The 26,156-nt window shown below is 37.8% G+C and overlaps 5 protein-coding genes across 5 annotated transcripts; all 5 read right to left on the bottom strand.

The window, feature by feature from the left end:
• Positions 1–937: 937 nt before the first annotated feature.
• Positions 938–3,229, bottom strand: LOC114533178 (mediator of RNA polymerase II transcription subunit 18-like). Its single transcript, XM_028554687.1, has 7 exons — positions 3,070–3,229; positions 2,905–2,968; positions 2,383–2,508; positions 2,195–2,273; positions 2,023–2,109; positions 1,749–1,795; positions 938–1,509 (listed from the first exon to the last, which is right to left on the bottom strand). Exons 1-7 carry the CDS (start codon positions 3,227–3,229, stop codon positions 1,452–1,454), a joined length of 621 nt encoding a protein of 206 aa, XP_028410488.1. The 3' UTR covers positions 938–1,451.
• Positions 3,230–3,385: 156 nt separating this feature from the next.
• Positions 3,386–5,358, bottom strand: LOC114533146 (charged multivesicular body protein 2b-like). The gene is made up of 7 exons (XM_028554685.1): positions 5,204–5,358; positions 4,955–5,046; positions 4,796–4,837; positions 4,560–4,712; positions 4,369–4,471; positions 3,985–4,091; positions 3,386–3,856 (listed from the first exon to the last, which is right to left on the bottom strand). The coding sequence occupies exons 1-7, from the start codon at positions 5,226–5,228 to the stop codon at positions 3,767–3,769; spliced, it is 612 nt and encodes a 203-aa protein (XP_028410486.1). The 5' UTR covers positions 5,229–5,358; the 3' UTR covers positions 3,386–3,766.
• A 344-nt stretch (positions 5,359–5,702) lies between these two features.
• Positions 5,703–14,925, bottom strand: LOC114533130 (E3 ubiquitin-protein ligase CHFR-like). Its single transcript, XM_028554684.1, has 22 exons — positions 14,822–14,925; positions 11,836–12,003; positions 10,999–11,095; positions 10,887–10,932; positions 10,711–10,774; positions 10,458–10,547; positions 10,260–10,291; positions 9,925–10,113; positions 9,823–9,845; positions 9,590–9,665; positions 9,433–9,511; positions 9,258–9,322; positions 8,877–9,040; positions 8,644–8,709; positions 8,070–8,134; positions 7,734–7,898; positions 7,383–7,466; positions 7,140–7,210; positions 6,834–6,921; positions 6,610–6,729; positions 6,041–6,122; positions 5,703–5,970 (listed from the first exon to the last, which is right to left on the bottom strand). Exons 2-22 carry the CDS (start codon positions 11,993–11,995, stop codon positions 5,931–5,933), a joined length of 1,866 nt encoding a protein of 621 aa, XP_028410485.1. The 5' UTR covers positions 11,996–12,003; positions 14,822–14,925; the 3' UTR covers positions 5,703–5,930.
• Positions 14,926–15,134: 209 nt separating this feature from the next.
• Positions 15,135–17,432, bottom strand: LOC114533162. The gene is made up of 5 exons (XM_028554686.1): positions 17,231–17,432; positions 16,867–16,948; positions 16,571–16,712; positions 15,735–15,955; positions 15,135–15,350 (listed from the first exon to the last, which is right to left on the bottom strand). The coding sequence occupies exons 2-5, from the start codon at positions 16,937–16,939 to the stop codon at positions 15,304–15,306; spliced, it is 483 nt and encodes a 160-aa protein (XP_028410487.1). The 5' UTR covers positions 16,940–16,948; positions 17,231–17,432; the 3' UTR covers positions 15,135–15,303.
• A 280-nt stretch (positions 17,433–17,712) lies between these two features.
• LOC114533114 lies at positions 17,713–26,113 on the bottom strand. Its single transcript, XM_028554682.1, has 10 exons — positions 25,535–26,113; positions 24,770–25,060; positions 21,771–22,064; positions 21,106–21,300; positions 20,633–21,013; positions 20,343–20,516; positions 20,202–20,237; positions 19,154–20,101; positions 18,747–18,888; positions 17,713–18,465 (listed from the first exon to the last, which is right to left on the bottom strand). The coding sequence occupies exons 1-10, from the start codon at positions 25,593–25,595 to the stop codon at positions 18,381–18,383; spliced, it is 2,607 nt and encodes an 868-aa protein (XP_028410483.1). The 5' UTR covers positions 25,596–26,113; the 3' UTR covers positions 17,713–18,380.
• Between the last annotated feature and the right edge of the window lie 43 nt (positions 26,114–26,156).

The raw sequence follows: 26,156 nt of genomic DNA, 5'->3' as shown, positions 1-26,156 counted from the left end.
TCTCTCATAGAGAGAATAAGGGTAACAGCAAAAGTCTGCTGTTTCTCGAAAGAAAAACGCTCTGAAGTGTCTTTCTTATAGAGCTAACTTTCGCAGAAAGCAAAATTCTATAGTTCACCGTAAAATTTGATGAAAAAAAAGTAAGTCAAAAGCTTGGAATATCGCCGCTACATCAATTGCAAGGCAATCGATAAAATATGCATGCGATATTTTGCTTTCGTTGAAAAGGTCGTTCAACAGACCGGCTCGTTACTAGTAAAAACAAACAGGGTGGCGCAATAGAAAATTGAAAACAACTTTAGAAATAGGAAAATATAACTTGGTAAACAAGCTTTAACGTCTTTTAGCCACAAAGAACAATATATCGAGAAACTAAGTTAAGTTGTCTTTGTGAAAGCTTCACTCGGCCTTCAGCACCTAACCCAGGGAGATAGCTATATGGTGTCTATAGAGTACAGTTAATTACGCCAAGTGTCCTAGTAAAAACTTATAGCATAATATTACACAAATTAGCATAGGTTATGTTATGTTTATCAGATATGTAAAAACAACCAGTTTTCCTCTTCAAAGACTAGTGTTGTTTGGTGAATATAGACACTCGTCCTTAATAATGAATGGGATTGTTTAAACGCAACAACGAATTCCCCAGACTCATATCATATGTAGTCACAGTTAGTGCGAGAATATATGCAACACGATATTCAATTATACATCATTGATTATTGAATTCGACTTGAGCCTCCAGACAGTCTCTTCAAATAACTTGTCACCAAAAGCGCCGGTTTTAAACAATTGCGCGAAATATTATACGTTTCTCGGCATTTCAATCGAAAGGCCATTGTCAGAGCGGTTGGTGTGACTAGCTTTCATACCAACTCTTAATTCCGATGCAAGCCTTAGCGTCAAAACTGAAGTCTTCTTGTATATTTTAGACAGATGCAGAAGCATATATTTAATGATACATTGTGTTGAAAAGACGTCTAACATGCTGTTTTCAAGTTCTCATTGCCCCTAAACTAGCAGTTCTCGAGACTCGGTCTTATAAAAGCTACTATTTCATTGACCACACCACAGGTCCACAGTCACCCGATGGTCTCTTTTAGTGGGAAAAATTTACATTTACATTAACTTTCCCCGACGGGGATTATTATCCCTGCAGATAGGGATCTTGCATTGCTTGGCTGACAACTAAAATTGAGGAAGTTACTACGATTGAGTCCAAAATACACAATCATCTCAATCCTGAATATTAATCCCAAATCCTATTAGCCGAAATTTCAATCGATTTAGATTTAGAATTAGGGATCGGTTTAGGATTAGGTTATGATCGTGTATTGCGGACACAGAATCATTACCGGAACACAGATTTTCGATCAATCATTGACTGTGTACTCCCTCCGGTCTCTAATAATTGTCTGGATACTCATGAAATAATTCCGTTCTTCACCACTTCATTTATTTCCTAGTAACTGTATCTTACGATGATCAACTTTCTCTAAATGCACAATACTGGGTCAAGCATTAAGGAAACCTTTTGCATACTGCCATATCACACGACCCTCTACAAAATACCAAAAACTGAATACTTCTAATCAAACATATTCAAACAGCTGCAGCTAAAGGTCGTGATTTACTTTTGAGAGATATCACTTTGGCAAACACATTTTTTGCAGGCATCATACATATCTCTTGTTGGTTCTGCCTTACCAACCAGACAATAGCAGTTTCATTGGTGATCTAAAGGATACGGTCTTAACTGATCTGTAAACGATTTGAGTTCATCCGCAATGCTATCCTGCAGTAAAAATAAAAGATTAGTTATCATTTTGCTTTCCCTACTTTGAAAGTTCCTATGTTTCATGAATTCCAAATCTTCCCCCACACAGAGAATCTGTGGAAATAAAAGTCACCAAATGAAAATGCAGAAAGAGAAATGAGTGTCTGGTTAGTTCCATATAATTATGTAATTGTAGTTCATCCATATTTACTACCACAATACTGTGCAGTAGTGACAATACTTACTTGTTGAACTGAAGACACAACACTTGCTTCCACAAGATATGAACTTGATATGGCCTCAACATGTGACGTGTTGCCACGGGTCGGCAGCTACATTTTGTAATTCAAAGAGTAATTTGTAAGTGAGGGTGCAGAAAAAAAATAGAGAACTATACAAAACCTTAGGGAAACAAACCCTATGAATTCTTGAAATAGTAACTCTAATATCTCCCTTTTTGAAGTAGTACCCTTTAGCAATGTATTCACTCTCAAATCTGCAAAAGAAATATGAAATGATAGTTATACTATTTCCCTGGTAAAGTTCAATTAAAGTCTGGTATTGTACCAACATTTCACTTGGAAATATTAGTGGGATATTATTACCCAAATCCAAGCTCCTCTAAGAATGTAGTGAGGTTGTCTGTGGTCATAACTTCAAGACATGTACGGGTTAACACATTCTTGCTTTTCTCAGCCACCTGATCCGCTTCGCCAAGGTATCGAAGTTGCCTAAACAATTAGAATGAAACTTCATAAAAAATGGACCTTCACAGATATGCAAGAAAATATTACATACAAGATGTGCTATTTTTGTTCAATCATAAAATTATCAAGAGCAGCCTTAAAGTATTATTATGGTATATCTGACATCTTTGCTAGTTACTACACTGCTTAAAATTGCTGCTTGCATTGCATCCAACGAACATGATTGTTATCAGGTTGCAGCAAAATTCTGAGGCTTATAACAAGTTGCTGCATGCAACTAGACTAGATAACAACCATGTTTGTGGGGTGCAGCACAACACATCATAGTTTCATCAGTACCGTTACATACATGTTGCAAAAGATGGCGAAATTTCACTGCTTGTAATTTATAAATGTATAAATATTTAAGAGTATAGATACCAGGGCATTTCATGGCTGTCAAGGGAACACCTTGCACGAAGGGTTATTGGATTTGAACCTTGATCTAAACAGTGGAAACGTTTTTTATGGTCGTTTATACTCTCACGCCGAGTCACCGATCAATCATCAATGCACGTGGTTAAAAACACGATTTGAAAAACTTACATTGTCGTAATCCGTAGACAATTTCGTGGTCCGCGAACTTATTATGTGTTGTCGAAGGATCGCACAATCCCTTTAATCTGTGTCGAAGAGATGATAGGCCGCTTTCTTCAACAGAACCTTGCAGAAAATACTCAAGTTGTTGTGATCGAGTGGCCGCCATGGAGGGTATTTAAATTTTAATTCCGGGAAACTTCATGTTACACATATCTTTGGCCCTGGCGCAATATATGCGAAATCGCCCACTAGCTAGTAAGCCACTCATGTTCACGCTGAGGGTTTATTACCAGTAAAGCGATATAAAATACGATTCATTTTTTATTGTTTAGTAAATAACATTGAGGTACTTTCCAGAGTATTACTGTAGATTCAATAAATTGCTAACCATGGGTTTATTAGTTATTACATAAATACCAGACATGACCTACAAAAAACTATTTGACCTTTTTATGTCTGGTTTTATATAACTAGCATGTGAAAATCTTCACATTATATAATTATATTTACAACGATTAAGACTTCAGATTCCAGTCTCTGACATGTACAACAGACTGATGGTACGTAAAGTCCAATTTAATTTAAAAATTCCTTTTTTCTAATTTATCTTTCTCTTCGTACTAATACACTCTTAAGAGTTAAGAGCATATCATAGTCAATTTTAAAATGTTTGTCTTTTGCGTTAACTTGTCTTTTACGCTTCTTACGATCGTAGTTTTTGAAGTTGGGCCTGGATTTCTTTCAGTTCGTCGTCTTCCTTCGACGCAGAGGCTTCACGGGGCGCTGAGGGAAGCTGGTCGAAATTAAAAATAAAAAAAATACATTTTGATTTTTTTTGCTAGTAAAAAAGGGTACGTTACCTGAGAGTATAGCCTCTCTGATTTCATACTAGCTTAAGGAGTAAGTAGTGTGATTCATTACCTTGCTGGTCATATCAATTCCAATTTCATCCAGTACTTGGGTGACAATTGCATCTTGTTCCTCTTCATCATCTGATGCATCAAATACTGAATCCAGGGTCTCATTCACTGGAGGAGAAAAACATTCATTTGTTCAAGAAAATGGCCGATGCTTGGGAAAAGGTGAAGTGAATTCCACCAAAGGGTGACTACAATGGATACTGATCATTGGGAATCCATGCAAGCCAATTTGTTCACACAAGCCAATTTTGGCGAATCCAATTCACTTCTGATGAATGTCCGTTGACTTGTGATGCATATACACCAGAAGTTAATGGGATCAGACAGAATTGGATGGGGTAAAGAGATCTTTAGACATTGGAAAGGCATGGACAATAAATCTTACTTAGTTCTTCGGACATATCCATTTTCATGGATTCTTTTTCAAAGTTTTGTAGTGTTCTTTGTACATCTTGTGGATTCATCTGCTTATTGACTGCTCCCATGGTCTATTTATTCATGAAAAAAATAAATTCATAAGTAATAAACCTATTGAACAAAATTAAAGACTTTGGTCTGATTGACTTTTGCTATCACCTTTGTTGCAGTTGCCATTGAGCTGGCCATCTTTGCTGTTGATTGCATAGCCTGCATTTGATGTCCCATACCCATAACTTTAGAACTGGTGTTCATATTTCTCGCCTTTTGTTTCCGCAGTTGAAGCAATTGTTTTGCTAATACTGTACATGCCTTAATTGAACAATAAATAAAAGAATGATAAAACTGGCCACCACCTTCTTCAACAGGCAACATTAAACTATTATCTACTGTACCTGCTTGTTCCCTTGTTTAGCCATTTTCTTGATTTCCAGCTCCTAAGGTTACATGAGAAAGATTACTTACTAAAAGTACCATATATCACATGAAATAATACTATATCAGTAGTTATTAAACTTATTATGGTATAATGAGATCAAAAGATCGATGCTTACCAACTGCTTTTCCTGACGTTCTAGAGCAGTCTTATCTCTACCTAATTCTCGTTGAGTTCTATTTATTGCCCTTTTCTGCTGCCTCATTTGTTCTAAGAAGAAATACAATAATTATATGGTATTTTAATAGCCAACTTTAGAGACTGTTTTGATGGATTTCTTTGACATCAGATAAACAATAAAATGACTTATGACTATAGAATTGACTATATTATATGTGGATATTTGAAACATATATAAGAAACATACCTTTGGGATCTGTTTTCTTAAACATTTTGGCATTCAAGTACACTTCAAAAGTATTGCTAAAACCTTTCAGAGTTGAATTGTGCCACGATGATAAGGCAATGATGTATTTAGCTATTTTTGGCTCCTGTGGGCGGCCATTTTTGTTTACCACTTTACCTTTAAACTGACTCGGAAACGTTCGCGATTAGTTCGCGCTATACTCGGAAATTTAAATCGGCAAAGCCCGGTTAACGGAGGGCGTTGCCAGTAATAGACTTTTCACTCTCTAATCCGGGGGGTTTCTATGACTTTCTAAATCTAAAACGATCTGTATGCCCGCGGGAATCGATCCACGGGAAACTCTAATAATCTGCCATGTTCCTTAAGACTAACTGACTAACCTATCAGATAAGATTAATAAAAAAGTCACAATTGTTTCTGTGAAAATTTCCCAAATCCTTTTGTAGTCAGAAAACATTATTTAGTTAGAATATAGTCTATTCATTAAAAGTTTACAACTGAAAGCGAAACTTATTAGTTCTGGACAGACGTTTTTACAAAGGTGAAAAACAGGAAAAGCCTTTCACTTTTAGACCAAATCCTTTGTTTGGATATTTTGAAAAAGTCCCGTCAAGTATTGCAAATATACTGAGACTCCATTCAACTTTGCTAAGGCTCTTTTCATCTTCACCCCTCATGTTTTACGAGAATTTACACCTCATTCGTCCTCGAAATATATAAACAGAGCTCATCTGAATCTTGTCTGCTCGCATATGTGGTTATATCGACTAAAAAATAGCATGAAACGATTTATGGTACTTTTAGGTAAAAGAAGAAAGGCTCGTTTCTTCAACTCACCTGGCATGATGTGGATTATTTGGGTTGGTTTGTGTTCGGCAGTTCTTTCCCCAATGGCAATGCGGTCGGGACGTCACAGCAGCTGAAAGGAATATAAGTAGCGGTCAATCGTAGCTAGTACCATGATAGCAGGATGTGACTGGTTTTCTGCGAAGATGGTGGTCTTCGTGAAAGAAATAAGAGTGATTAAGCGATAATTCCACCACCTTGTGTGAGGAGTGGACTGTAGGGGGCAGTTATCCCCCCACCTTTTCGGTATCGATGGAGCCTAGAAATGGGTTTAAAAGTACCCTTTCTTGCAAGGGGTAGTTGAGGGAGAGTTAGAGGGGGTTGTGAGGATAGAGGAAGAAACGGTATTGAGGGATAATAAGTACAAAAAGGTCTTCTGCAAGAATGATGGTCTTGTATGTCATTGGCTTCTGTAGACTTGTACATATGGCACGTTCAAACTGCTTTCCGAGTTTGAAATGTCGAAATTATTTTACGATCTGATTTGAAAACATTCTGAATGTGTAACGACATTTTTCAGAGAGAACGAACTGGAATGGATTTTGTATTTTGTGACCAACCTGGGAGCTCCTCGTTTGGAATGTCTCGGCGAAATTGAAACGCCAGTTCTTTAAGATTCTTGAGCGCGCAGCGATAGCACAGTATGAAAATTGAACTTAATTCAGGTTTCATCACAAGATCTGAAATATAATGTCATTTTTTACTCCACTGGGAAGCATTGTATAATTGATAAATTAGCATGAAGGAATATTTGCCGCATAATGGTAAAATATGTTCTACATACCTGTCGTCGTGTAAGTCTTTGTATCCAACTTTTCCAAACATTTTGAAAGAAGATCTTGAATGTTCCTACCTTTGTCGTTGAGGTAATTCTTAAAATGTAACAAAATACCGGTATCCATCAAATATAGTCTTCTCTCCAATACAGATATCTCTCTAATACAGACACCTCTCTAATACGGACACACCTCTCTGATACAGACACCTCTCTAATACAGACACACCTCTCTAATACAGACACCTCTCTAATACAGAAATCTCTCTAATACAGACACGCCTCTAATACAAAATACGAATTTTAAACACCTACCTTCAAGATCTGCGACTCGTATTTATTATTCAGTATTACTCCATCAAGGCAATTGCTGTTGAATTTGATATCTACACGCGAAATTTCAACAATACATAATGGTTCTAACGCCAAACTATTTTTCATGCTAGGATTTAGATATACTGTAAAACGCTTTTGCTCTGACAAATATAAAATCTTCTGCAATTAACCATGAGCCTAATACTTTCTTGTAACAGAACTGTGTATCAAAACGTTACGTACCTTTAAACTCATTCAGACATCCCAGGCAGTCAGGTTTATCACATTTCCATAGCAAGTTACAATAGAAGTTCTGGCAAATGCCACCTGGCGAAAAAAACACAAAAAATGAGACGATAAAAATAACACGGAAAACGACGACAACAGAGTCAGTAGTCCTAGATATCTTCGCATTAAATGTGGTATAACAACAGCCTTGAATAGAAAAAAAACTTTTCGAAGTTTGGACGTAAGGGCCTTCAGAAGAAATGTATACAGTGTGACTAATATTTAGCTAAATATTTGACTAGGAAATTATAAACAAAAATACACAAAAACAACGCAGTTACAGCAAAAAATAAACAAACAACTTACATTTTTGACTTTTAGCATAAGGAATGCTTCCTGGTGGTGGGAGAAGATTCTCTTGTTTTGGCATTGGTTTACCACAGCACAGACACAGCAGATGAAATGATCCGGATGGACACACTGGTTGAGGTACTCCTGGTCTGATTTCTCTAACACTTCCTGAGCCGCTCGCTTTCCAATAAAAAGTAAAAACAGATAAACAATGAAAGATCCATTATGGAGAACCATATCTGTCAGCTACAACAAAACATTGATCAATCCTGCAGGTTCTTCTGCATCTTATCTCATACTATGTGGTGGTACTAACAAATGAACCAGAGACAAGCTACTGTGGTTTCCTACCTGAAGAGCTTGTTTCGTTTTGACGAGAACTCGGGCACCAACGGCAGACAACGGGAGGAGGCCTGCTGGAAAGAGCCACACGCGTATATCAGGCTAAAGTTAGGCATATTTGACCATTTGAAATAGGCTGGTGAAAAAACTGATCCTATAATTTGTGTATACGTACTCTAACCAACATTTAAAAACCAACATTGGGGTTTAAATATAGGTACTTGTACTTGTTAGGCACAGAGTTGCAAAAAAGCTGCGGGTACGCGGGTACCACCCGTGAGGAAGGTTTGCTTTGAATGAGATTTGTGAAGAAGGTTCAAACATGTGCACATCATGCATGTATGAAAAACCAAATATTTCTTTATGCTGGTGGCCACTTGACTAGTGACGTAGCGTCATTTTGAGGAAGCTTTTCAAGACTTGAAATCCTACCGGAGGAAGGTTTAACTCTTTTTGCAACTCTGGTTAGGCAACTTGTTAAGGAACTATACTTGAAAACTTGCACTTGTTAAGGAATATGGGAACTTGTACTTTTAAGGAACTGACATTGATCATCAATCTTAATTCCGCTGTGTGGATATACCTGGGAGTGCTTGATGTGAATCCAAAGAGGGAGCCAACTGATGTGGGCATACCCATGCTGAATCCACTAGTAAAAAAAAGCACAGATAAAATAATGAAAAATGATGAAGAGTTTAAGATTATTGATTTTACCTTTGTACTTATTTGTACCCTTTTTTGTTCCTACCATAGTTACTGATACTGGGATCATCTGTCAAACTGTCGAAATAATTCATTCCGGGCAGCGAAACTTACGGGACTACGCTGGTAAATACCACTCCAGTATCTTCATCATCACTTTCTGCTGTATTGTCAGTGCTGTTGTCTTCACTTAAGTCATCACTTAGATAATCATCATCATCATCATCATCATGATAGATGACAATGGGAGAAAGCTTCCTTTTTTTGCTTGGTCGAATCTAAAGAACAAATAATTATACAAGTTACGTAAGAAAATGTTTGGAGAAACCAATGCAAAATTCAATATGTTACACTGTAATCTAGCTTAAGAAAAAAGTTGATGTTATATACTGTACAATGGACAGCTTAGTTAATTTACTATGAGTTTTATCATGTGAAATACAACATAGCTTGTCCTGATAACATTAAACAAACACTGGCTATAAATATTCTTACCATATCTTCAGTTATTTTATTCCTGGCATCCATTTCAGCTAATTCCTCTGCATCCCTCTTTTTATCTAAATTGGTTTAGGTAATTTTTATCATACTGTATTTAACTGTAAAGAATGAATAATCAATTCAATTGCAAAAAAAATTACTATTTTTTTATTGATTCTTTGTACAGCACCTGGGTGATCTTTTAGATATGCATCTACCAAATTGTTGACAATATGATTTCTGCTCATACGTTCAATTGGCAGACGACACTAGCCATAGAAATTCAAGTTCAAAACTAGCATTTAATCAATTTCACATTGTGGTAGAAAGATGTGGAAAGGACTTACTGTGGGACATGCTTTTGACCTCTTCATCCACTCTGAGTAACAAGCTGAGCAAAATGAGTGCATACAGGGCTGCAAACTGTCATGGAATTATAAATGAATTATACTTGGAAACTAACACAGAATGTCATCCAGCTTCACAACACCAGGTGACTGAGAAGCAGTAAAAGTCCCAAGCATTGAAAAGAAAAACACAGTCTGATGATAAACAACTAAACTAGTATATTAGAATTTACCTTAGACAATCATGAAAAATATCCTGTAAAACAGTATAAGTAATGTTCATTTATGGTTACATAATTACATTAATATCAAGACAATATAATTCTAACACATACCTGGCAAATGCTACAAATCAAGGTTTCTCTCATGTTATCCTGGATTTTGGGTTCATCTTTTATCTGGACTTTATCATCATCATGTTTCTGCTCAGTTTGAGGGCACATTTTCTTTTCTTTAACAGATGAAACTAGTTTTGTTCCTTGTGCTTGTTCTGCATCCTTATTAGTCTCATCAACACTATCAGTCTAGATCAAAGTACAATTGTACAATACTATTGTTTTAATGTCATTGGAAGGCATTGACTCTAGTTCCCCTCCATAAATGTTTCACTGAAAGACTAAACCGTAATTAAAGAAAACCTCATTTTATGGTAAATTCAACTTGAAGGTACCTCATCATTTATTTCTTGCGCACTGGAGTCATCTGTAAATAAAATTACATTTTGATACATGTATCAGGCAATAATTACTAAAATGGTCAGTCTTCAGATATTAACGTGACATGCTAAATGCAATTCTTAATTGGTTGTATTGTAACATACCAATAGTACTTTCCCTATCAAAATATTCCACTTCAACAACTTGTTTACCTGTTCTGCTATACTCTCCGGTACTTTCCAGTAGATTATATTCTTCATCTTGAAGACGTGGCTTTAGATCTTGATATGTGTAAACAACATCTACAAAAAAGACAGATATAATATCTTAGGTATTCAATTGTCCAATTTCATACGTAAGCACCTGGATGGACCATTAACTTCCCTCTTCAGTAAACTTAGGATTGCTGTCACCATTCACATACGAGTATTAAAACAATGCATGATTTTGAAAAAAAATTCATACCCTCAGTTGGTTGGTTTTGTCTTTTAACAAGCTGCAGTTTGTCGTTGTGATTAAGTTCCACTTTCTATAACAAGAAAAATGTGTATTTTACTATACTTTAGACTGAATTCTTCATTCCTAAAAACTAAATGGTGAATCATCAAGATGGTTGCAGAAATAATAAGGCTTTCACTCACTTTGTTTTTTCTCAATTTTCGTCCATTAAGAAATGTCCCATTTGTGCTGAGACCATAAAAAAAATTAGTTAGAAAAATGTTAAATTAACATTAGATTCATGAATTTCTTTACCTGATGTCTGTCAACCACGTTTTGCCATTTTCATCACGAGATAAGGTGCAGTGGCGTCCTGAGATTAACTTATTGCTCAGAAAACTTATATCACAATCTTGAAAATAATAAAATATAGATTTTTATTGTGTGTGATACTGTAGCCTTTGTAGAGTAAGGCAAAGATCTGCATCTTCAGGTGCTATAAAGGTGTTATCGAGGTGCGATGGACATGGATGAACGGAAGGTGATGGTGCACTGTGAGGAACAGGTGGAGGTGTGATGAAGGTCAGGTTAAGGTACAGTGAAGGAGTAATAAAAGTGCAGTGGAGGTGAATGGAAGATGAGGTTCACGAGATGAAGGTGTAGTGACAGTGATGTGAAGGTGACAGTAGATGAAGCAAAGATTTCACACCTCTTCTATCCTTATATAATAGGCCTGGTTCACACTATCTCCAATAAGAATCGGGATCATCCATTGTATTATTCTCAGATAGACAAACATTTTGTGCTCCAGTGACTTCACACAAAGAGAATCCCAGGTCCTCAGGACACGCGTGAACCAGGTTTTAGTTATAATTCTGCTATAAATCTGGGTAATTCGTAATCCTAATTTGCATCACATGTAAACAAGCCATCAAATATTATATAATAAAATGAAACAAAGATCAGGGCTTTGTCTTTGATAGAACAGAATATACGATAGCGATTTTTCATACCCACATAAAGAGTTAAAACAATGTAAATTTCAATTGTCTTGCAGTGTCCGGAAACTAGCTAGGTAACAGACTAGTTAAGGCCTAACTGTATCTACACAGATGATATAAAAACAGTCACTCAGTATTAATATAAACTCACGACTAGTTCTTCCAATGGTTATGTTATCTTTCATTAAACGAATGGGAGGTTTTGTTTCTGTGTTACACAATAATTGTCCCCAAGCAGACGTCTCCATTATTACTTCTCTACTGTTCTCTAAGCAATCTCCCCTCATCCCCCCCTGGAAACCTCGAGACATCGCTTTCCATGAGGACCCGCACAATGTGTGAAAAAATTAAGGCAAAAAGTGTTCGTTCCCATGGCATCTGTTTGGTAGGTGTTTGAGGGTTGACATGTAGAAATTGAATTAACTTGCTCCTTTATTTCGCGCAAGTGTAATTTGATACTCGATCTGGCTAATAATTTATTAATTCTTAATAGCTAAACACGATTGTCAACGCCGCATTTAGGAGTTATAAAGGCAAACGCGCGCCAATTTTTGACTAAAACCGCGAAGTTGTTGAGCCGCTTGAGCGCGACTAGTCAATTCAACTTGCGAAATGTACTATCGAGTATATTTGCATTGCTTAGACTATAGCGATCAGCAAGAATTGGTATGCGTACAATGACTTGCTTTTTGGATATCCGAAATCTGGTGGAAAGCACGAAGGAAGCGCGACATTCTGATTGTTCTCCAGCGAAGTACAAAAGGTTAATATCCCTGATTTCAGAGACCGCGACGGCAAACAGCCATCAAACAACATCAACAGAAAACGACCTAGAGCCACGTCCGTTCGAATGGAAAGACATATCAATCTTCTATGCTCGCGCTCGAGAATGTCTAAATAAACTAGACAAATCCATACCGGTTCAATCTCCCGCCAAAATTACATGCCGCGCGCGCCTTCTAGCGCTATCATTAAATCGAATGAAATCAGGGCGCTTATATATATAAGCGCCCTGAATGAAATAACACCACAAAGCGCCACATTGAGGAAATCAATGATGTTTCTGTACCATCACCGGTAGGATTTACAAATGTCTTCATTGTTTATTTCAGAGAGTATGTAAACAATTATGTATAATCACTAAATGCATTTTTCTACCTTACTAACAATGCATATATAAATAAAATACTAATTGAGAGGTAAACTTTTACTCTAATTTCACAATAAATTATACCATAAAATAATTTTAGTATTCAAGACATAAAAAAATATATTGCTGTTGTACAGTATAAAAATTGTGAGAATTCTTTCAGTGGACACTCTTGTGTCAGAAAGATGCAGTCATCTTTTGCTGACAGATTAAGAAGATGTAGTCATCTTTGCTTATTCAGTTGAAACTAAAAGTTTTCTGATGGTTATTACACAGCAAGTTATATCTAAATGAGAGTAGCTTCAAAACTCCAATATATATATTATAATTTTACCATCAAGTACTGTTCAAGACATAAAAAATATATTGCTGTTGTACAGTATAGAAATTGTGAGAATTCTTTTAGTGGACACTCTTGTGTCAGAAAGATGCAGTCATCTTTTGCTGACAGATTAAGAAGATGTAGTCATCTTTGCTTAATCAGTTGAAGCTGAAAGTTTTCTGATGATTATTACACAGCAAATTATATCTAAATAAAAAGTACCTAGAAAACTCCAATATATATTTATAATTTTACCATCAACTACTGTTCAAGACATAAAAAATATATTGCTGTTGTACAGTATAGAAATTGTGAGAATTCCTTTAGTGGACACTCTTGTGTCAGAAAGATGCAGTCATCTTTTGCTGACAGATTAAGAAGATGTAGTCATCTTTGCTTAATCAGTTGAAGCTGAAAGTTTTCTGATGATTATTACACAGCAAATTATATCTAAATAAAAAGTACCTAGAAAACTCCAATATATATATTATAATTTACCATCAACTACTGTTCAAGACATAAAAAATTATTGCTGTTGTACAGTATAAAAATTGTGAGAATTCTTTTAGTGGACACTCTTGTGTCAGAAAGATGCAGTCATCTTTTGCTGACAGATTAAGAAGATGTAGTCATCTTTGCTTAATCAGTTGAAACTAAGAGTCGTATCACAATTATTGCACAGCATATCTGATCAAAGACAAACATTTATGTATAAAGTCAATGTAACATATAATTTCGCACAGGGTGCATGTACTAATTTATTTACTATAATTATATTTGCCATCATATTCTCTTGTCCTTATAAATTAATGCTCATTGTAAGTCTTATTCTGAACCAATTTGCAAAATCATTACAATCTGACAGATGCAATACAGTGTAAGTGATCTTATTTGTTGTTTTCTCTATCAAAGACCAGTTATTTTAATGTGATATTTTAAGGGTACTGTTATAATGCAATCAATTTATTGTGGATAATGTTTTAATAATGGAATAGTTATGTTTGTGAAACTGACCCTTGTCCTTTCCTTACACTGATCTTAGCCCTAACCATAACCCCAAACCTCAACCTTCCAAATTTCTTTTCCCACCAATACAAATGAGCCTAAAAAATTTTAAATTAAAACAGCAGCTACTGTACTGGTGCTACTGATGTCCACTAAACTACAGTCTCATGTAGACAGACATTTTGCGGTAGCGACTTTATACAAGGCCCGAAAAAATTTTTTGTCCTATACGTGATCAATAGAACTTGTTAAGGAAAAAGTGGCAAGGAAAAAAGTTCCTCCGCATGCAGCTACCGGATTTTATTGTATACAGACATTGGCCTTATTGTATGGCTGTTACAGTGGAATGACTAGGATTTTAGTAATAGCGAAAGCAGTACTGAGAAAATTGCTTTGACAGGGTAAGATATTTGACTCCCTTTCTATATGCGTTGATACTTATTCCGCACTGCCTTATAGCTTCACGCAGCGAGCATTTTTAAATTAATAACTTGTTAATAATAGAATTTCAACCGAGTACCTACTGCGAGTAATGAAACTAATAGTGGATTGATGACAGTTTTTGCAATTATATTTAATGAGATAATGCGCTCTGATTTCCTGACTTTTGCGGATTCAATCCGCAAAAGTTGCTTTTTCCAGGCCGTGCGGGTCGTCATGCTACAAGACCACTGGAACTCCTTGTACCTTCTTTAGTTCTTCTTCGAAGAATTATAAAGGAAATATAATTATTTCAAAGGAAAAATATTCTTTGCTGGGATTAGAACCAGCGGGCTTACCCAGTTGTAATAAGACCACCACCTTACCACTGGGACAACATCAATTTAGCTATTCTTCCTGACGATACATTTGTCCTCTTGTCAAATGCCCACAACCGTATCTTATTCCTTTCAAAACTTAATATCAATCATTTGAGCTTATGCTAAATACGTAAGACAGACATAATGAGAAAACAAAATCACATATCACGATTTCCATTGAATCAATTGCGATTTATGCCTTTCGACGTACATATGCGTTTATGTAATTATTTAAAATTTAGGTGCACCTTGCCTCAGTGCCCTTGAAGTTATGTTTTACAGTCGATAAATTACATTTTTTCATCTTTAGAACCCAATATCTATTAATCATCGACGGTATTGTCATTCCAGTGCATTATTGCCACTGCCCGAACCCTCTGGCTCTGGTGCTGAAAAGATAATAGAAAACAGTTGATGAAGATCATTTGGCGTATCGTTAGGAATGGAGTAAAAGGAATGAAGCTCCGCCCAACGCAAGGGAAGCAATAAGCTCTATACTGATGTATAGAGCCAACCGTATATAAAGCTCAACAAACTATGTGTTAGGATGGTACTACAAGAAAAACTATTGCAGGCTAATATTTGTGGCCTGCCACAGACGTCAGACGTATTTTCATCATATCATCGCATCATGATTTTAATGGTCTATCGTAAAAGACTATCTCTTTAAATGCATCTTTTAATTTTTACTATCTCACATCTATCAATGAACGAAAGTTCGAACAAAACTCGCAAGTTTAAACGAACCTTCCATGATAACTACTCACTCTAACCTGATAGTTTAAATACAAAGTTTGCATTATCCCGTCCAACGCAATGGCCTTTGTCGGATTTCTGACATTTAGAATAATTTCCGTTCCAACATCTCTCAGTCTTTCCGTACTTTGCGAAGGTTAATCCGGCCTTCTCACTTCCCCAGCACTCTCCGTAAAACTGAAGGCCAAAATAAGTGAAACCCTTTTCTTTCGCCTTCTTAGCGCAATCACAAACAAGCCTTAAACAATAAAAACGTGTGTCTATAAGTTGTCTGTGACAATAGATCATCTTCAATAGATACGCCAAAAAACAAGCGACTTTGTGAAACGTACACTTCTGAAATGCTCTACTATACAGACCTCTTTAACACAGACATCTCTCTAATACAGAAATCTCTCTAATACAAACACTCCTCTGATACTGGCATCTCTCTAATACAAACACTTCTCTAATACAGACATCTCTCTAATACAGACATCTCTCTAATACAGACATCTCTCTAATACAGACATCTCTCTAGTACAAACATCTCTCTAATACAAACACTTCTCTAATACAGACATCTCTCTAGTACAAACATCTCTCTAATACAGACACCTCTCTAATACAAACACTTCTCTAATACAGACATCTCTCTAGTACAAACATCTCTCTAATACAGACACCTCTCTAATACAGACACCTTCGTTAAGTCCTTCAAATATGCACTTCTCAAGGCTCCATGATTCACAATGAAAACACCTTTTTATCAGGAGACATGCAGACATTTCTCTAATACAGCTCTCCTCGCTACCATACACTTCTCTAGTCCGTTTATTGATCGCTCGATTTACTACAGATGGCTCAAACATACTCGGAAATAAAAATTCCAAAATTCAACCAATCAATCTGGTCTCTATGGTTGAATATTAAATCACCCAGAGCACGCCGACCCTTTATTCTTCTATCTCTATAACATCCCACTGCTTCGAACTCAGCTTTACAATCGTCGAAATCTAAATGACGATAAAACATGGTAAAAAACCTTCACGAGGCTTTTGGCCTCACATGTAATCAAGTACTGGCTGGCACTTAGTCAACAAATTGTTGAATTGTAAGGCAACACACTGGGATGACCCTGTGTCTTTTCTGAAGCAGGGATGTACGTACCAGAGCCAGCATCTGAAAATCCACTACGCAGCACGAATATGCAAATTGTTGCAAGCAGGAAACAGGATTTCATAGTTGAGATCTGTAAAGTTTAAAAACCCTTGGCAATAAGTCTGATATTATGAGAATTTAGAGCGGCACAACTGTATCAAATCTCTAACTTAGAACTTTAACTTAGAACTTAGTAACAAACCTGAAAATAGAGCTAGCTTTATGAAAAGATTGTAAATTGTAAGATTGACTGTTTCGATCTCGACTGAAGTGAATTAGTTATGTTTACCAAGTTTTATTATTCATTAGCAAGCAGAACTATTAACAAGCGCCGGATACTATGACAGAAAAAGAAAAGTCATAACAAACTTACGCTTCACAAATTTTTCTTTTCAAGTTTCAATCTTTCTTTGACCAAAGTCTTCGCTACACTCTTATCATTTGACGGTGACGAGGAAATATACACGGATTAAGGTATTCGTATATTAAAATTCTGAACAAATAGGCTCGTAAAAATCTGCCGGTGGACAAAAGAGTTGGATAAAAGAGTGCAAATAAACCAGCAAAAGACGTAATTAAACAAGGAAAGAAAACTATTAACTTAAACCTGCATTTTCATAACAATTGAACTGTTTCATGTGAAGCTGGAGGTCTGATATATTGATAGACAATGATAGAGCGAGAAAAACAATTTAAGTGTTCATTAACAGCGACGAAGAACCCATCTCCTTCGCATAAAACATTTGAACTCATTAAGTGCGATTATGTATGTAATTAGAGTATATTTGCGCCTCCAGTTTTGACGTAAAAAGTACAATTTTCAAGGTCGTTATACATCGTCAGGGACGCGTGAAAATGTACGGGGATATTCACCAGAACTGTCGCGGGTGGAAATGGAAAAAAAGCTTTATGGAAAAATAGAGAAAAAAAAACCTTAACGCCCCTTGTCCTTTCCCAGTGGAATTAATCTACCAGTATTGTTCCATCTGGAAACATGGTATAGACATCTCTTGCTTTATATGCTTAGTTTTGCGCTTAGTTTTGGGCGAAAAGGTTTTTATTGAACCGGCGAAATTCACGATAAGTTTATTGTGCTTTATTGAGAAATACGTGGTTCATCTAATGACGTTTTTAAACAATTTGACAGGTAATCCATCAGCAGCCCATATACTATATGCAGCAAGCCTAGACAGAGTTCTTCTTAGATTATTACACTTGTTTGCTGTAGGTAAACAGTGAGTTTGTCTAATAAGACGCCTTGTGACGAATTAGAATAGCTAAGATATTTATTGCTAAAAAATCTTCAACTTTCTCAACTTTCCTGGTACAATAGATGGTGTGTAACTTGTGGGGGAAAAACCCGACCTATTCAAAAGCTATGTTCTAGCGAGTTTGGACTGAAACATGTTTTAACAATGGTGTCTTTTCAAACCTTGCAAAAATTGTTGGGCTTGATATTTGTAAGAAATCTTTTCTTGTTCCGGTGTTTCGATCACCGATTCATGTTTTTAAATGGTTCCAATCTAAGATAATCGATGTGTCTTTTTCTTCCTGTGGCCAGATCGCGCCTGTTGAGTTCTAGACTTTTTGTGACCTTTCTCGTTCTTCCTATGAAAAATATTTAATACGATGTCCTATTCTCATCATTACTTGTGATGGTTCCAAAAAGAGATTACCCGAAAACGATTTATCAACTAGAATGATATATAAGTTAGAGTAACTCAGTCCATCTCTCGTAAGAGGTCCACCCTAGCTGACACAACAAGAGGGAAAAAGTCCAACAATTTCTTTAACTTTCATGCACCCTTTCAACGCAACTGAAGATGTAACGAGTTCCCTCCCGAATAGGCGATTAGAATAAAAAGATAGCAAACAAAAAAGTCACTTACGATTCGCAGAATCCACAAGATTTCTTACACATCGTCTTCACCTGTCCAATATTCGACAGTGGAGCAAACTCATCACATCCTCCTTCGGTCGCATATAAAGCACATTCGTCCGAAAGATCCTTGCACGCCATGACATATGGTCCTGAAAATACGACAAGTTTTCATTGTTATCTACTTATTATTTTAGTGCTGCTGATAATGCCTCTCAAAGTAAAGTTAAGTTAATGCAAGGATCTACGATCTATTAAATCAGTGACCATGTCGATGAAAATTGCAATATGACGAGTTTAATTTGGAAAATAGTGCATCCGGTGTGTTTTGGGATTATTTTATAGGAATTGAGGCAAATGAGATATATTAAATGCATTCAGGGCAATCGAAATTAAAAATAATATCTTCTCAATCACCTTCTTTGTCGTGAAGATCATACTTGTATTCGTTTTCAAAAGGTGATTTCTTATTCGGTTGCCCCGATGTTGGAAAACCAAACCAGTTGGTATTTTGAGTCGGGTTGTCGAACTGAGGAGCCTGAAACTGAGGCGTGTCCACAGAAGACTGGGGCTGTGATGCCATGGAGAGGGCATCGTTAGCGGTCGACGGTGATGCGACAGGAAGCGACGAGGTCAACCCAGCTTCTCCCAGGGAAGAGGCCAGTCGTGAATCTTGAACAGGGAGTGTTGACAGAGCACCAAGTGGAAGCGAGCTTGGTCCTGCCCCATTCTCCAAGTTTGCTCCTTCCATATTTTGTGATTGCATTCCCTGCGGTTGCTGAAATTTGCCCGCACCCAGCAAAGCTTGGCTTAATAAGGAAGGACTGAGAGCCGCTGGTTGTACTGCCAATGGACTGGCCTGGTCTACCGAAGACGGACCCGAAGGCGCACTTTTAAGAAGAGGTGATGTAAATCTCTGATTACTTAATCCGATTGTCAGTGGTGAAGCATCGTTACCGTCTGGTTGTTGAGCTTGCAATGGTTGTTGAATCATAACGTGTTGTCCTGGGGCCTGATTTTGTTGCAATAAATTTTCCTGACCGTTAGCTATCAAAGGACCCTGGCTGTTAGTGTCTGGATTCAAAGCAGTACCAGATTGCAATAGCTCCTTGACCACTTCAGCGCTCGGTAACGGCGTGCCAACCTGATTGACGGCCAGCAATTTCAACGCATTTTTATTTCCTGTATTTTTGTTTTCATCATCGTCGTCATTTTCGTCCGAAATTTTCACCCCGAGTTTGTAATGGTTGTCTTTCAGCAGTTTCAGCACTTCCTCGGAATCGATGTTTTTCAACGATTTATCTTCCTCGTCGTCGATGCTGACGTGTCTCGCCGTTTTACACGGTCGACACGCGTCAGTGTTGCCTAGGGAACAAAGTATTTATTTATCATTTTCTAACCACGACTCGTTTGGATAAACATATTGATTACATGAGACACAACTATTTTGTGACTGTTAGCTTACCTTGGTCGCAAAGTGGACAATACTTTTTAGCAATATCTATAAAAATAAATAAATATTCTTGTCAAGCCGAGTTTATTTTGTTCCACGTCCGCTAATGACTGTAAACCCAGACTGACTTTTTCAAAACTTTGTTGAACTCACCACTAACAACCATAAGCATAATAGCCTCTTGTAATTCACCCAAATGCTCAACTCGTGCGGACAAGCTGTGTCGTTCATACGGCTTCTCTACAATCTTGCTACATCCAGTTTTATCGTAGTTTATTCCAAGACCAATACAAAACGTTTGCACGTCCGTTTCTTGAAGCTTGAATGCTATATGAAAAGATAACTCAATTATAATAGCACGAATGTTGAAGAAGGATAGTAAAGAATACAACCTAGGAGACCTTTTAAGCTTGATATGAAGATGTGATTCCAATTTCCAATACCTTTAATTTCCGTCTGGGCATCCTTCTTGGTAGCACTATCAAACACAAAGAGAAGACGAGGAACACTTTGATCCCGTTCTCCGGTAAAAAGATTTGCCTGTGTTGCATCCAAAGCTTTGTTGAGAGCCCCAGATTTTGTTTTGATTCCTTCAAAGTTCAATTTATCGATTTGAGAGTCTATGCTTTTTCTGTCGTGATACGAATGAAGGTCGAAGAGTTGAAGATTTGCGTCGGTGAATGATATTAGGCCGATTTTTGTCTTCTTGTTGCTGACTTCAAACTCTCTCGCGAGATTCTTTATAAAACTTTTCATCTTGTTGAAGTTATTTCGATTCATGAGTTCCCCTGATTCGTCAAGCAGTATGGCCAGTTCCACAGGACCTAGTCACAACATTGAACAATTGTTTGGTCTTGAAATGCTTCCATAATTAAGAGAATAAGGCGAACAATGTGCTTGACCTGGGTGATATTACCTGGGTAAAATGGTTGATTCTCATTTTTACAGCATCTGTCGCAACACCCTACCAACTTGCAATTACTGCAGTCAATGTTGATTCGTTCATCTCCTTCAACCTTCACATCACATCGTTTAGAACATTTGTTTCTCGTCTTTTGAGCCTTGCGATAGGTCTTTGTACGTGAACTCGGCATTTTGCTACTTAATTTGACTATATAAAAAAAACATCAGTTTTATAAAACAATACAGGCAACTCTCTTATACAGACACCTCTCTATATAATAATAATAATAATATTTCACATTTATATTGCGCATATTCTCGAATGCAGACATCTCTCTAATACCGGCACCACTCTAATGCAGACATCTCTATAATGCAAACACCTCTTTGATACAGACACCTCTCTAATACAGGCACCTCTTTAATACAGACAGCTCTCATACAGCCAGCTCTCTAATATAGACATCCTCTCTAATACTAACATCCTCTCTAATATAGACATCCTCTCTAATATAGACATCCTCTCTAATACTAACATCCTCTCTAATACAGGCACCTCTCTAAGACAGACATCTCTCTAATACATGTACCTCTCTGATACAGACACCTCTCTAATACAAGCACCTCTTTAATACAGACACCTCTCTAATACAGATATCCCTCTAATACAGACTTTACCGTAGCGAATTCTTTTCACAATTAGTCGGGCCAGTTTATCCACCGAATTCTTTTCATCTCTAAACAAATTATAGTGCTTGGGTGGGCTTGCAATGCTCTGAAGATCATCTCTGTTCAAGCCTCTTTTGCCCGACCAAGCAGACAAGATATTCACGCCAGAATTCCTCAAGTCTCTTGCGGCAAGGCTAACATCATCTGTCGACTTAGTTTGTGCAATGACAACCAAAAATTTCAGGGCGTCTGGTCTACCGCTGTTTTTGAAAAGCCCGTAATTGGCAAGGTTCAAGGCTTTACCTAGTAAAGCAGAATTGAAGTATCGGTTCAGCTTTCTCACAGCAATAGCATAGAGTAAGTCATCAGGGCCGCCGAGAGAAATTATGGGGACCGGCGCAATTTTTTCGAATTGCCGGAAAACGGCGTATTCAACCATGGTCGAATCTGCAAGAAAACGGCGTATTCGACCATGGTCGAGTCCGCCGGAAAATGGAAAATACCACCATGGTCGAGTTAGCCGGAAAATGGCAAATACGACCATGGTCAAGTTCGCCGGAAAATGGCAAATACGACCATGTTCATATTCGCCGGAAAATGGCAAATACGACCATGGTCATATTCTCCGGAAAATGGCAAATACGACCATGGTCATCTTCGCCGGAAAATGGCAAATACGACCATGGTCATATTCTCCGGAAAATGGCAAATACGACCATGGTCATATTCGCCGGAAAATGGCAAATACGACCATGGTCATATTCGCCGGAAAATGGCAAATACGACCATGGTCATATTCTCCGGAAAATGGCAAATACGACCATGGTCATATTCGCCGGAAAATGGCAAATACGACCATGGTCATATTCGCCGGAAAATGGCAAATACGACCATGGTCATATTCTCCGGAAAATGGCAAATACGACCATGGTCATATTCGCCGGAAAATGGCAAATACGACCATGGTCATATTCTCCGGAAAATGGCAAATACGACCATGGTCATATTCGCCGGAAAATGGCAAATACGACCATGGTCATATTCGCCGGAAAATGGCAAATACGACCATGGTCATATTCTCCGGAAAATGGCAAATACGACCATGGTCATATTCGCCGGAAAATGGCAAATACGACCATGGTCATATTCGCCGGAAAATGGCAAATACGACCATGGTCATATTCTCCGGAAAATGGCAAATACGACCATGGTCATATTCGCCGGAAAATGGCAAATACGACCATGGTCATATTCGCCGGAAAATGGCAAATACGACCATGGTCATATTCTCCGGAAAATGGCAAATACGACCATGGTCATATTCGCCGGAAAATAGCAAATACGACCATGGTCATATTCGCCGGAAAATGGCAAATACGACCATGGTCATATTCGCCGGAAAATGGCAAATACAACCATGGTCATATTCGCCGGAAAATGGCAAATACGACCATGGTCATATTCGCCGGAGAATGGCAAATACGACCATGGTCATATTCGCCGGAAAATGGCAAATACGACCATGGTCATATTCGCCGGAAAATGGCAAATACGACCATGGTCATATACGCCGGAAAATGGCAAATACGACCATGGTCATATTCGCCGGAAAATGGCAAATACGACCATGGTCATATTCTCCGGAAAATGGCAAATACGACCATGGTCATATTCGCCGGAAAATGGCAAATACGACCATGGTCATATTCGCCGGAAAATGGCAAATACGACCATGGTCATATTCTCCGGAAAATGGCAAATACGACCATGGTCATATTCGCCGGAAAATAGCAAATACGACCATGGTCATATTCGCCGGAAAATGGCAAATACGACCATGGTCATATTCGCCGGAAAATGGCAAATACGACCATGGTCATATTCTCCGGAAAATGGCAAATACGACCATGGTCATATTCGCCGGAAAATAGCAAATACGACCATGGTCATATTCGCCGGAAAATGGCAAATACGACCATGGTCATATTCGCCGGAAAATGGCAAATACAACCACGGTCATATTCGCCGGAAAATGGCAAATACGACCATGGTCATATTCGCCGGAAAATGGCAAATACGACCATGGTCATATTCGCCGGAGAATGGCAAATACGACCATGGTCATATTCGCCGGAAAATGGCAAATACGACCATGGTCATATTCGCCGGAAAATGGCAAATACGACCATGGTCATATACGCCGGAAAATGGCAAATACGACCATGGTCATATTCGCCGGAAAATGGCAAATACGACCATGGTCATATTCTCCGGAAAATGGCAAATACGACCATGGTCATATTCGCCGGAAAATAGCAAATACGATCCATGGTCATATTCGCCGGAAAATGGCAAATACGACCATGGTCATATTCGCCGGAAAATGGCAAATACGACCATGGTCATATTCTCCGGAAAATGGCAAATACGACCATGGTCATATTCGCCGGAAAATAGCAAATACGACCATGGTCATATTCGCCGGAAAATGGCAAATACGACCATGGTCATATTCGCCGGAAAATGGCAAATACAACCATGGTCATATTCGCCGGAAAATGGCAAATACGACCATGGTCATATTCGCCGGAAAATGGCAAATACGACCATGGTCATATTCGCCGGAAAATGGCAAATACAACCATGGTCATATTCGCCGGAAAATGGCAAATACGACCATGGTCATATTCGCCGGAAAATGGCAAATACGACCATGGTCATATACGCCGGAAAATGGCAAATACGACCATGGTCATATTCGCCGGAAAATGGCAAATACGACCATGGTCATGTTCGCCGGAAAATGGCAAATACGACCATGGTCATATTCGCCGGAGAATGGCAAATTTGACCATGGTCATATTCGCCGGAAAATGGCAAATACGACCATGGTCATATTCGCCGGAAAATGGCGTATTCGACCATGGTCGAGTGTACTGGAATATGGAAAACGGGGTATTCGACCGTGGTCGAGTCAAAACCTCAATTCATCAATTGCGATATATTACCTATGTTTGACTCCGCTGATTTTGGAAACGTTATCTTATCCACAGCTTCGTCTAAGTGATTCAGGTCATTGTATGCGTTGAAGTCAAAGACAACGTTTGCAGTCGGACCAGATTTGATCAAGCCAACACGAGTGCTGTCGTCGTCCATCATAAAGCTACCGTATATCGAGCGTATCAGGTCCTTCACAGTGTCTCCTGCCGCGGTGGCGTGAGCACCTCTGCCCCTTACGTTGACAGATGGGATAGTTGACCAATCGTCCACCAGAAAGCCAAGGTCAATTTTTCTACTGGCTGATTAAGGAAATATAAAAAGATTTGTTTACAGTTTCCAGGTGATAGATTGTTCTTCACGGCTGGTTCGTCCTATCAGATCTAATGCGCTTTCCTTCAGGTCTGGTAAGTATCATCTCTTTCTGATCCAGTGTCATTATCACAATAGAAAACCTAAACTAAACTAATTTTATTTATACTGGATAGCTCTATCAGTTCTAAACTGTTCTTCCTAGAGGTCCAGTAAGGATCATCTCTTATTGATCCAGTGTTATTACAGGAGGAAACCTAAACTAAACTAACTTTATTTATACTGGATAGTTCTATCAGTTCTAAACTGTTCTTCTTAGAGGTCCAGTAAGTATCATCTCTTATTGATCCAGTGTTACTACTGACAGGAGGAAACCTAAATTGAATTAAATTTACGAATATTGAATAGCCGTATCAATTCCAAGTTAGTCTGTCAGGAAATTTGATATGATTTGAAATTCCTACCGAAACAAAGTGTAGAGCAGAGGAATAGAATAGAAACTCCCCGTAAAACATGTCCATCCATTGCTAGTCTATCTTATTTCATATCGGGCCCCCAACCATTTTGAATAGGTCACTGTATGATTAAGCCGTAACTTGATGCTTGATATGAACAAGATCAAACCATCTCTTCCTTGATTTTATCCAATATGACAACAAAAAGCACGTTCTGTCACAGTTAATGGAAGTTAATGTCGAACATTAATGTTAATATCCTTCCAATAAGTGTTACTAATTTACCTAATAAATAATTCATTGGGAAAAAAGTAAAAAGAAAACAGGGCGATTAAAAAACTGCCTTTTCAGCTGACATAGATTGGGGAGAAATCACTACTCATTAGAAGTGACAAGCCTCTTAATTTTTATTGACTTCGTTCAACAAATTAATTAGCACCTCAAACAAAAGGTTTTCCCTGGCGGTGATATAATTGATAAGGTCGTGCGCGCGTCTAAATATATGTATTAGAAAGGTCGTGAAGCATGCACGGTACCAGCCAAAACTACATGCGTAAAATATCACATCTTGTAACAAGTTTGCAAACAAGTTGTTTAGCAAGCTGCTTGTCCCAAGAGAGAGTTGTAAAAA

The sequence above is a fragment of the Dendronephthya gigantea genome, unplaced genomic scaffold (assembly GCF_004324835.1).
Source record: "Dendronephthya gigantea isolate DGI-Jeju-01 unplaced genomic scaffold, DenGig_1.0 000002F, whole genome shotgun sequence".
Classification (NCBI taxonomy): domain Eukaryota; kingdom Metazoa; phylum Cnidaria; class Anthozoa; order Malacalcyonacea; family Nephtheidae; genus Dendronephthya; species Dendronephthya gigantea.
Note: the sequence above shows the minus strand (reverse complement) of the source record. Positions and strands in the feature narration are given on the sequence as shown.

What these genes read in the sequence shown, in the direction of transcription:
- LOC114533114 (XM_028554682.1), bottom strand. Translation starts at nt 25,595, where the DNA reads ATGGATGGACATGTTTTACGGGGAGTTTCTATTCTATTCCTCTGCTCT. An exon ending in CTGCTCTACACTTTGTTTCG is followed by an intron (nt 25,061 to 25,534) that starts GTAGGAATTTCA and finishes TTCCTTAATCAG; the next exon opens with CCAGTAGAAAAATTGACCTT. An exon ending in TCTTGTGGATTCTGCGAATC is followed by an intron (nt 18,466 to 18,746) that starts GTAAGTGACTTT and finishes TATTTTTCATAG; the next exon opens with GAAGAACGAGAAAGGTCACA.
- LOC114533130 (XM_028554684.1), bottom strand. Translation starts at nt 11,995, where the DNA reads ATGTCTCGAGGTTTCCAGGGGGGGATGAGGGGAGATTGCTTAGAGAAC. An exon ending in ATTTTTCATGATTGTCTAAG is followed by an intron (nt 9,666 to 9,822) that starts GTAAATTCTAAT and finishes ATTCCATGACAG; the next exon opens with TTTGCAGCCCTGTATGCACT. An exon ending in AAACGAAACAAGCTCTTCAG is followed by an intron (nt 7,899 to 8,069) that starts GTAGGAAACCAC and finishes TTTATTGGAAAG; the next exon opens with CGAGCGGCTCAGGAAGTGTT.
- LOC114533146 (XM_028554685.1), bottom strand. Translation starts at nt 5,228, where the DNA reads ATGTTTAAGAAAACAGATCCCAAAG. An exon ending in AACGTCAGGAAAAGCAGTTG is followed by an intron (nt 4,838 to 4,954) that starts GTAAGCATCGAT and finishes ATGTAACCTTAG; the next exon opens with GAGCTGGAAATCAAGAAAAT. An exon ending in GAATTGATATGACCAGCAAG is followed by an intron (nt 3,857 to 3,984) that starts GTAATGAATCAC and finishes AATTTCGACCAG; the next exon opens with CTTCCCTCAGCGCCCCGTGA.
- LOC114533162 (XM_028554686.1), bottom strand. Translation starts at nt 16,939, where the DNA reads ATGAAATCCTGTTTCCTGCTTGCAACAATTTGCATATTCGTGCTGCGT. An exon ending in ATTTTCAGATGCTGGCTCTG is followed by an intron (nt 16,713 to 16,866) that starts GTACGTACATCC and finishes ATCGTCATTTAG; the next exon opens with ATTTCGACGATTGTAAAGCT. An exon ending in CTTTGTATTTAAACTATCAG is followed by an intron (nt 15,351 to 15,734) that starts GTTAGAGTGAGT and finishes TTATCTTTTCAG; the next exon opens with CACCAGAGCCAGAGGGTTCG.
- LOC114533178 (XM_028554687.1), bottom strand. Translation starts at nt 3,229, where the DNA reads ATGGCGGCCACTCGATCACAACAACTTGAGTATTTTCTGCAAGGTTCT. An exon ending in TTAGAGGAGCTTGGATTTGG is followed by an intron (nt 2,274 to 2,382) that starts GTAATAATATCC and finishes TTTCTTTTGCAG; the next exon opens with ATTTGAGAGTGAATACATTG. An exon ending in TTTACAGATCAGTTAAGACC is followed by an intron (nt 1,510 to 1,748) that starts GTATCCTTTAGA and finishes TGCTTGACCCAG; the next exon opens with TATTGTGCATTTAGAGAAAG.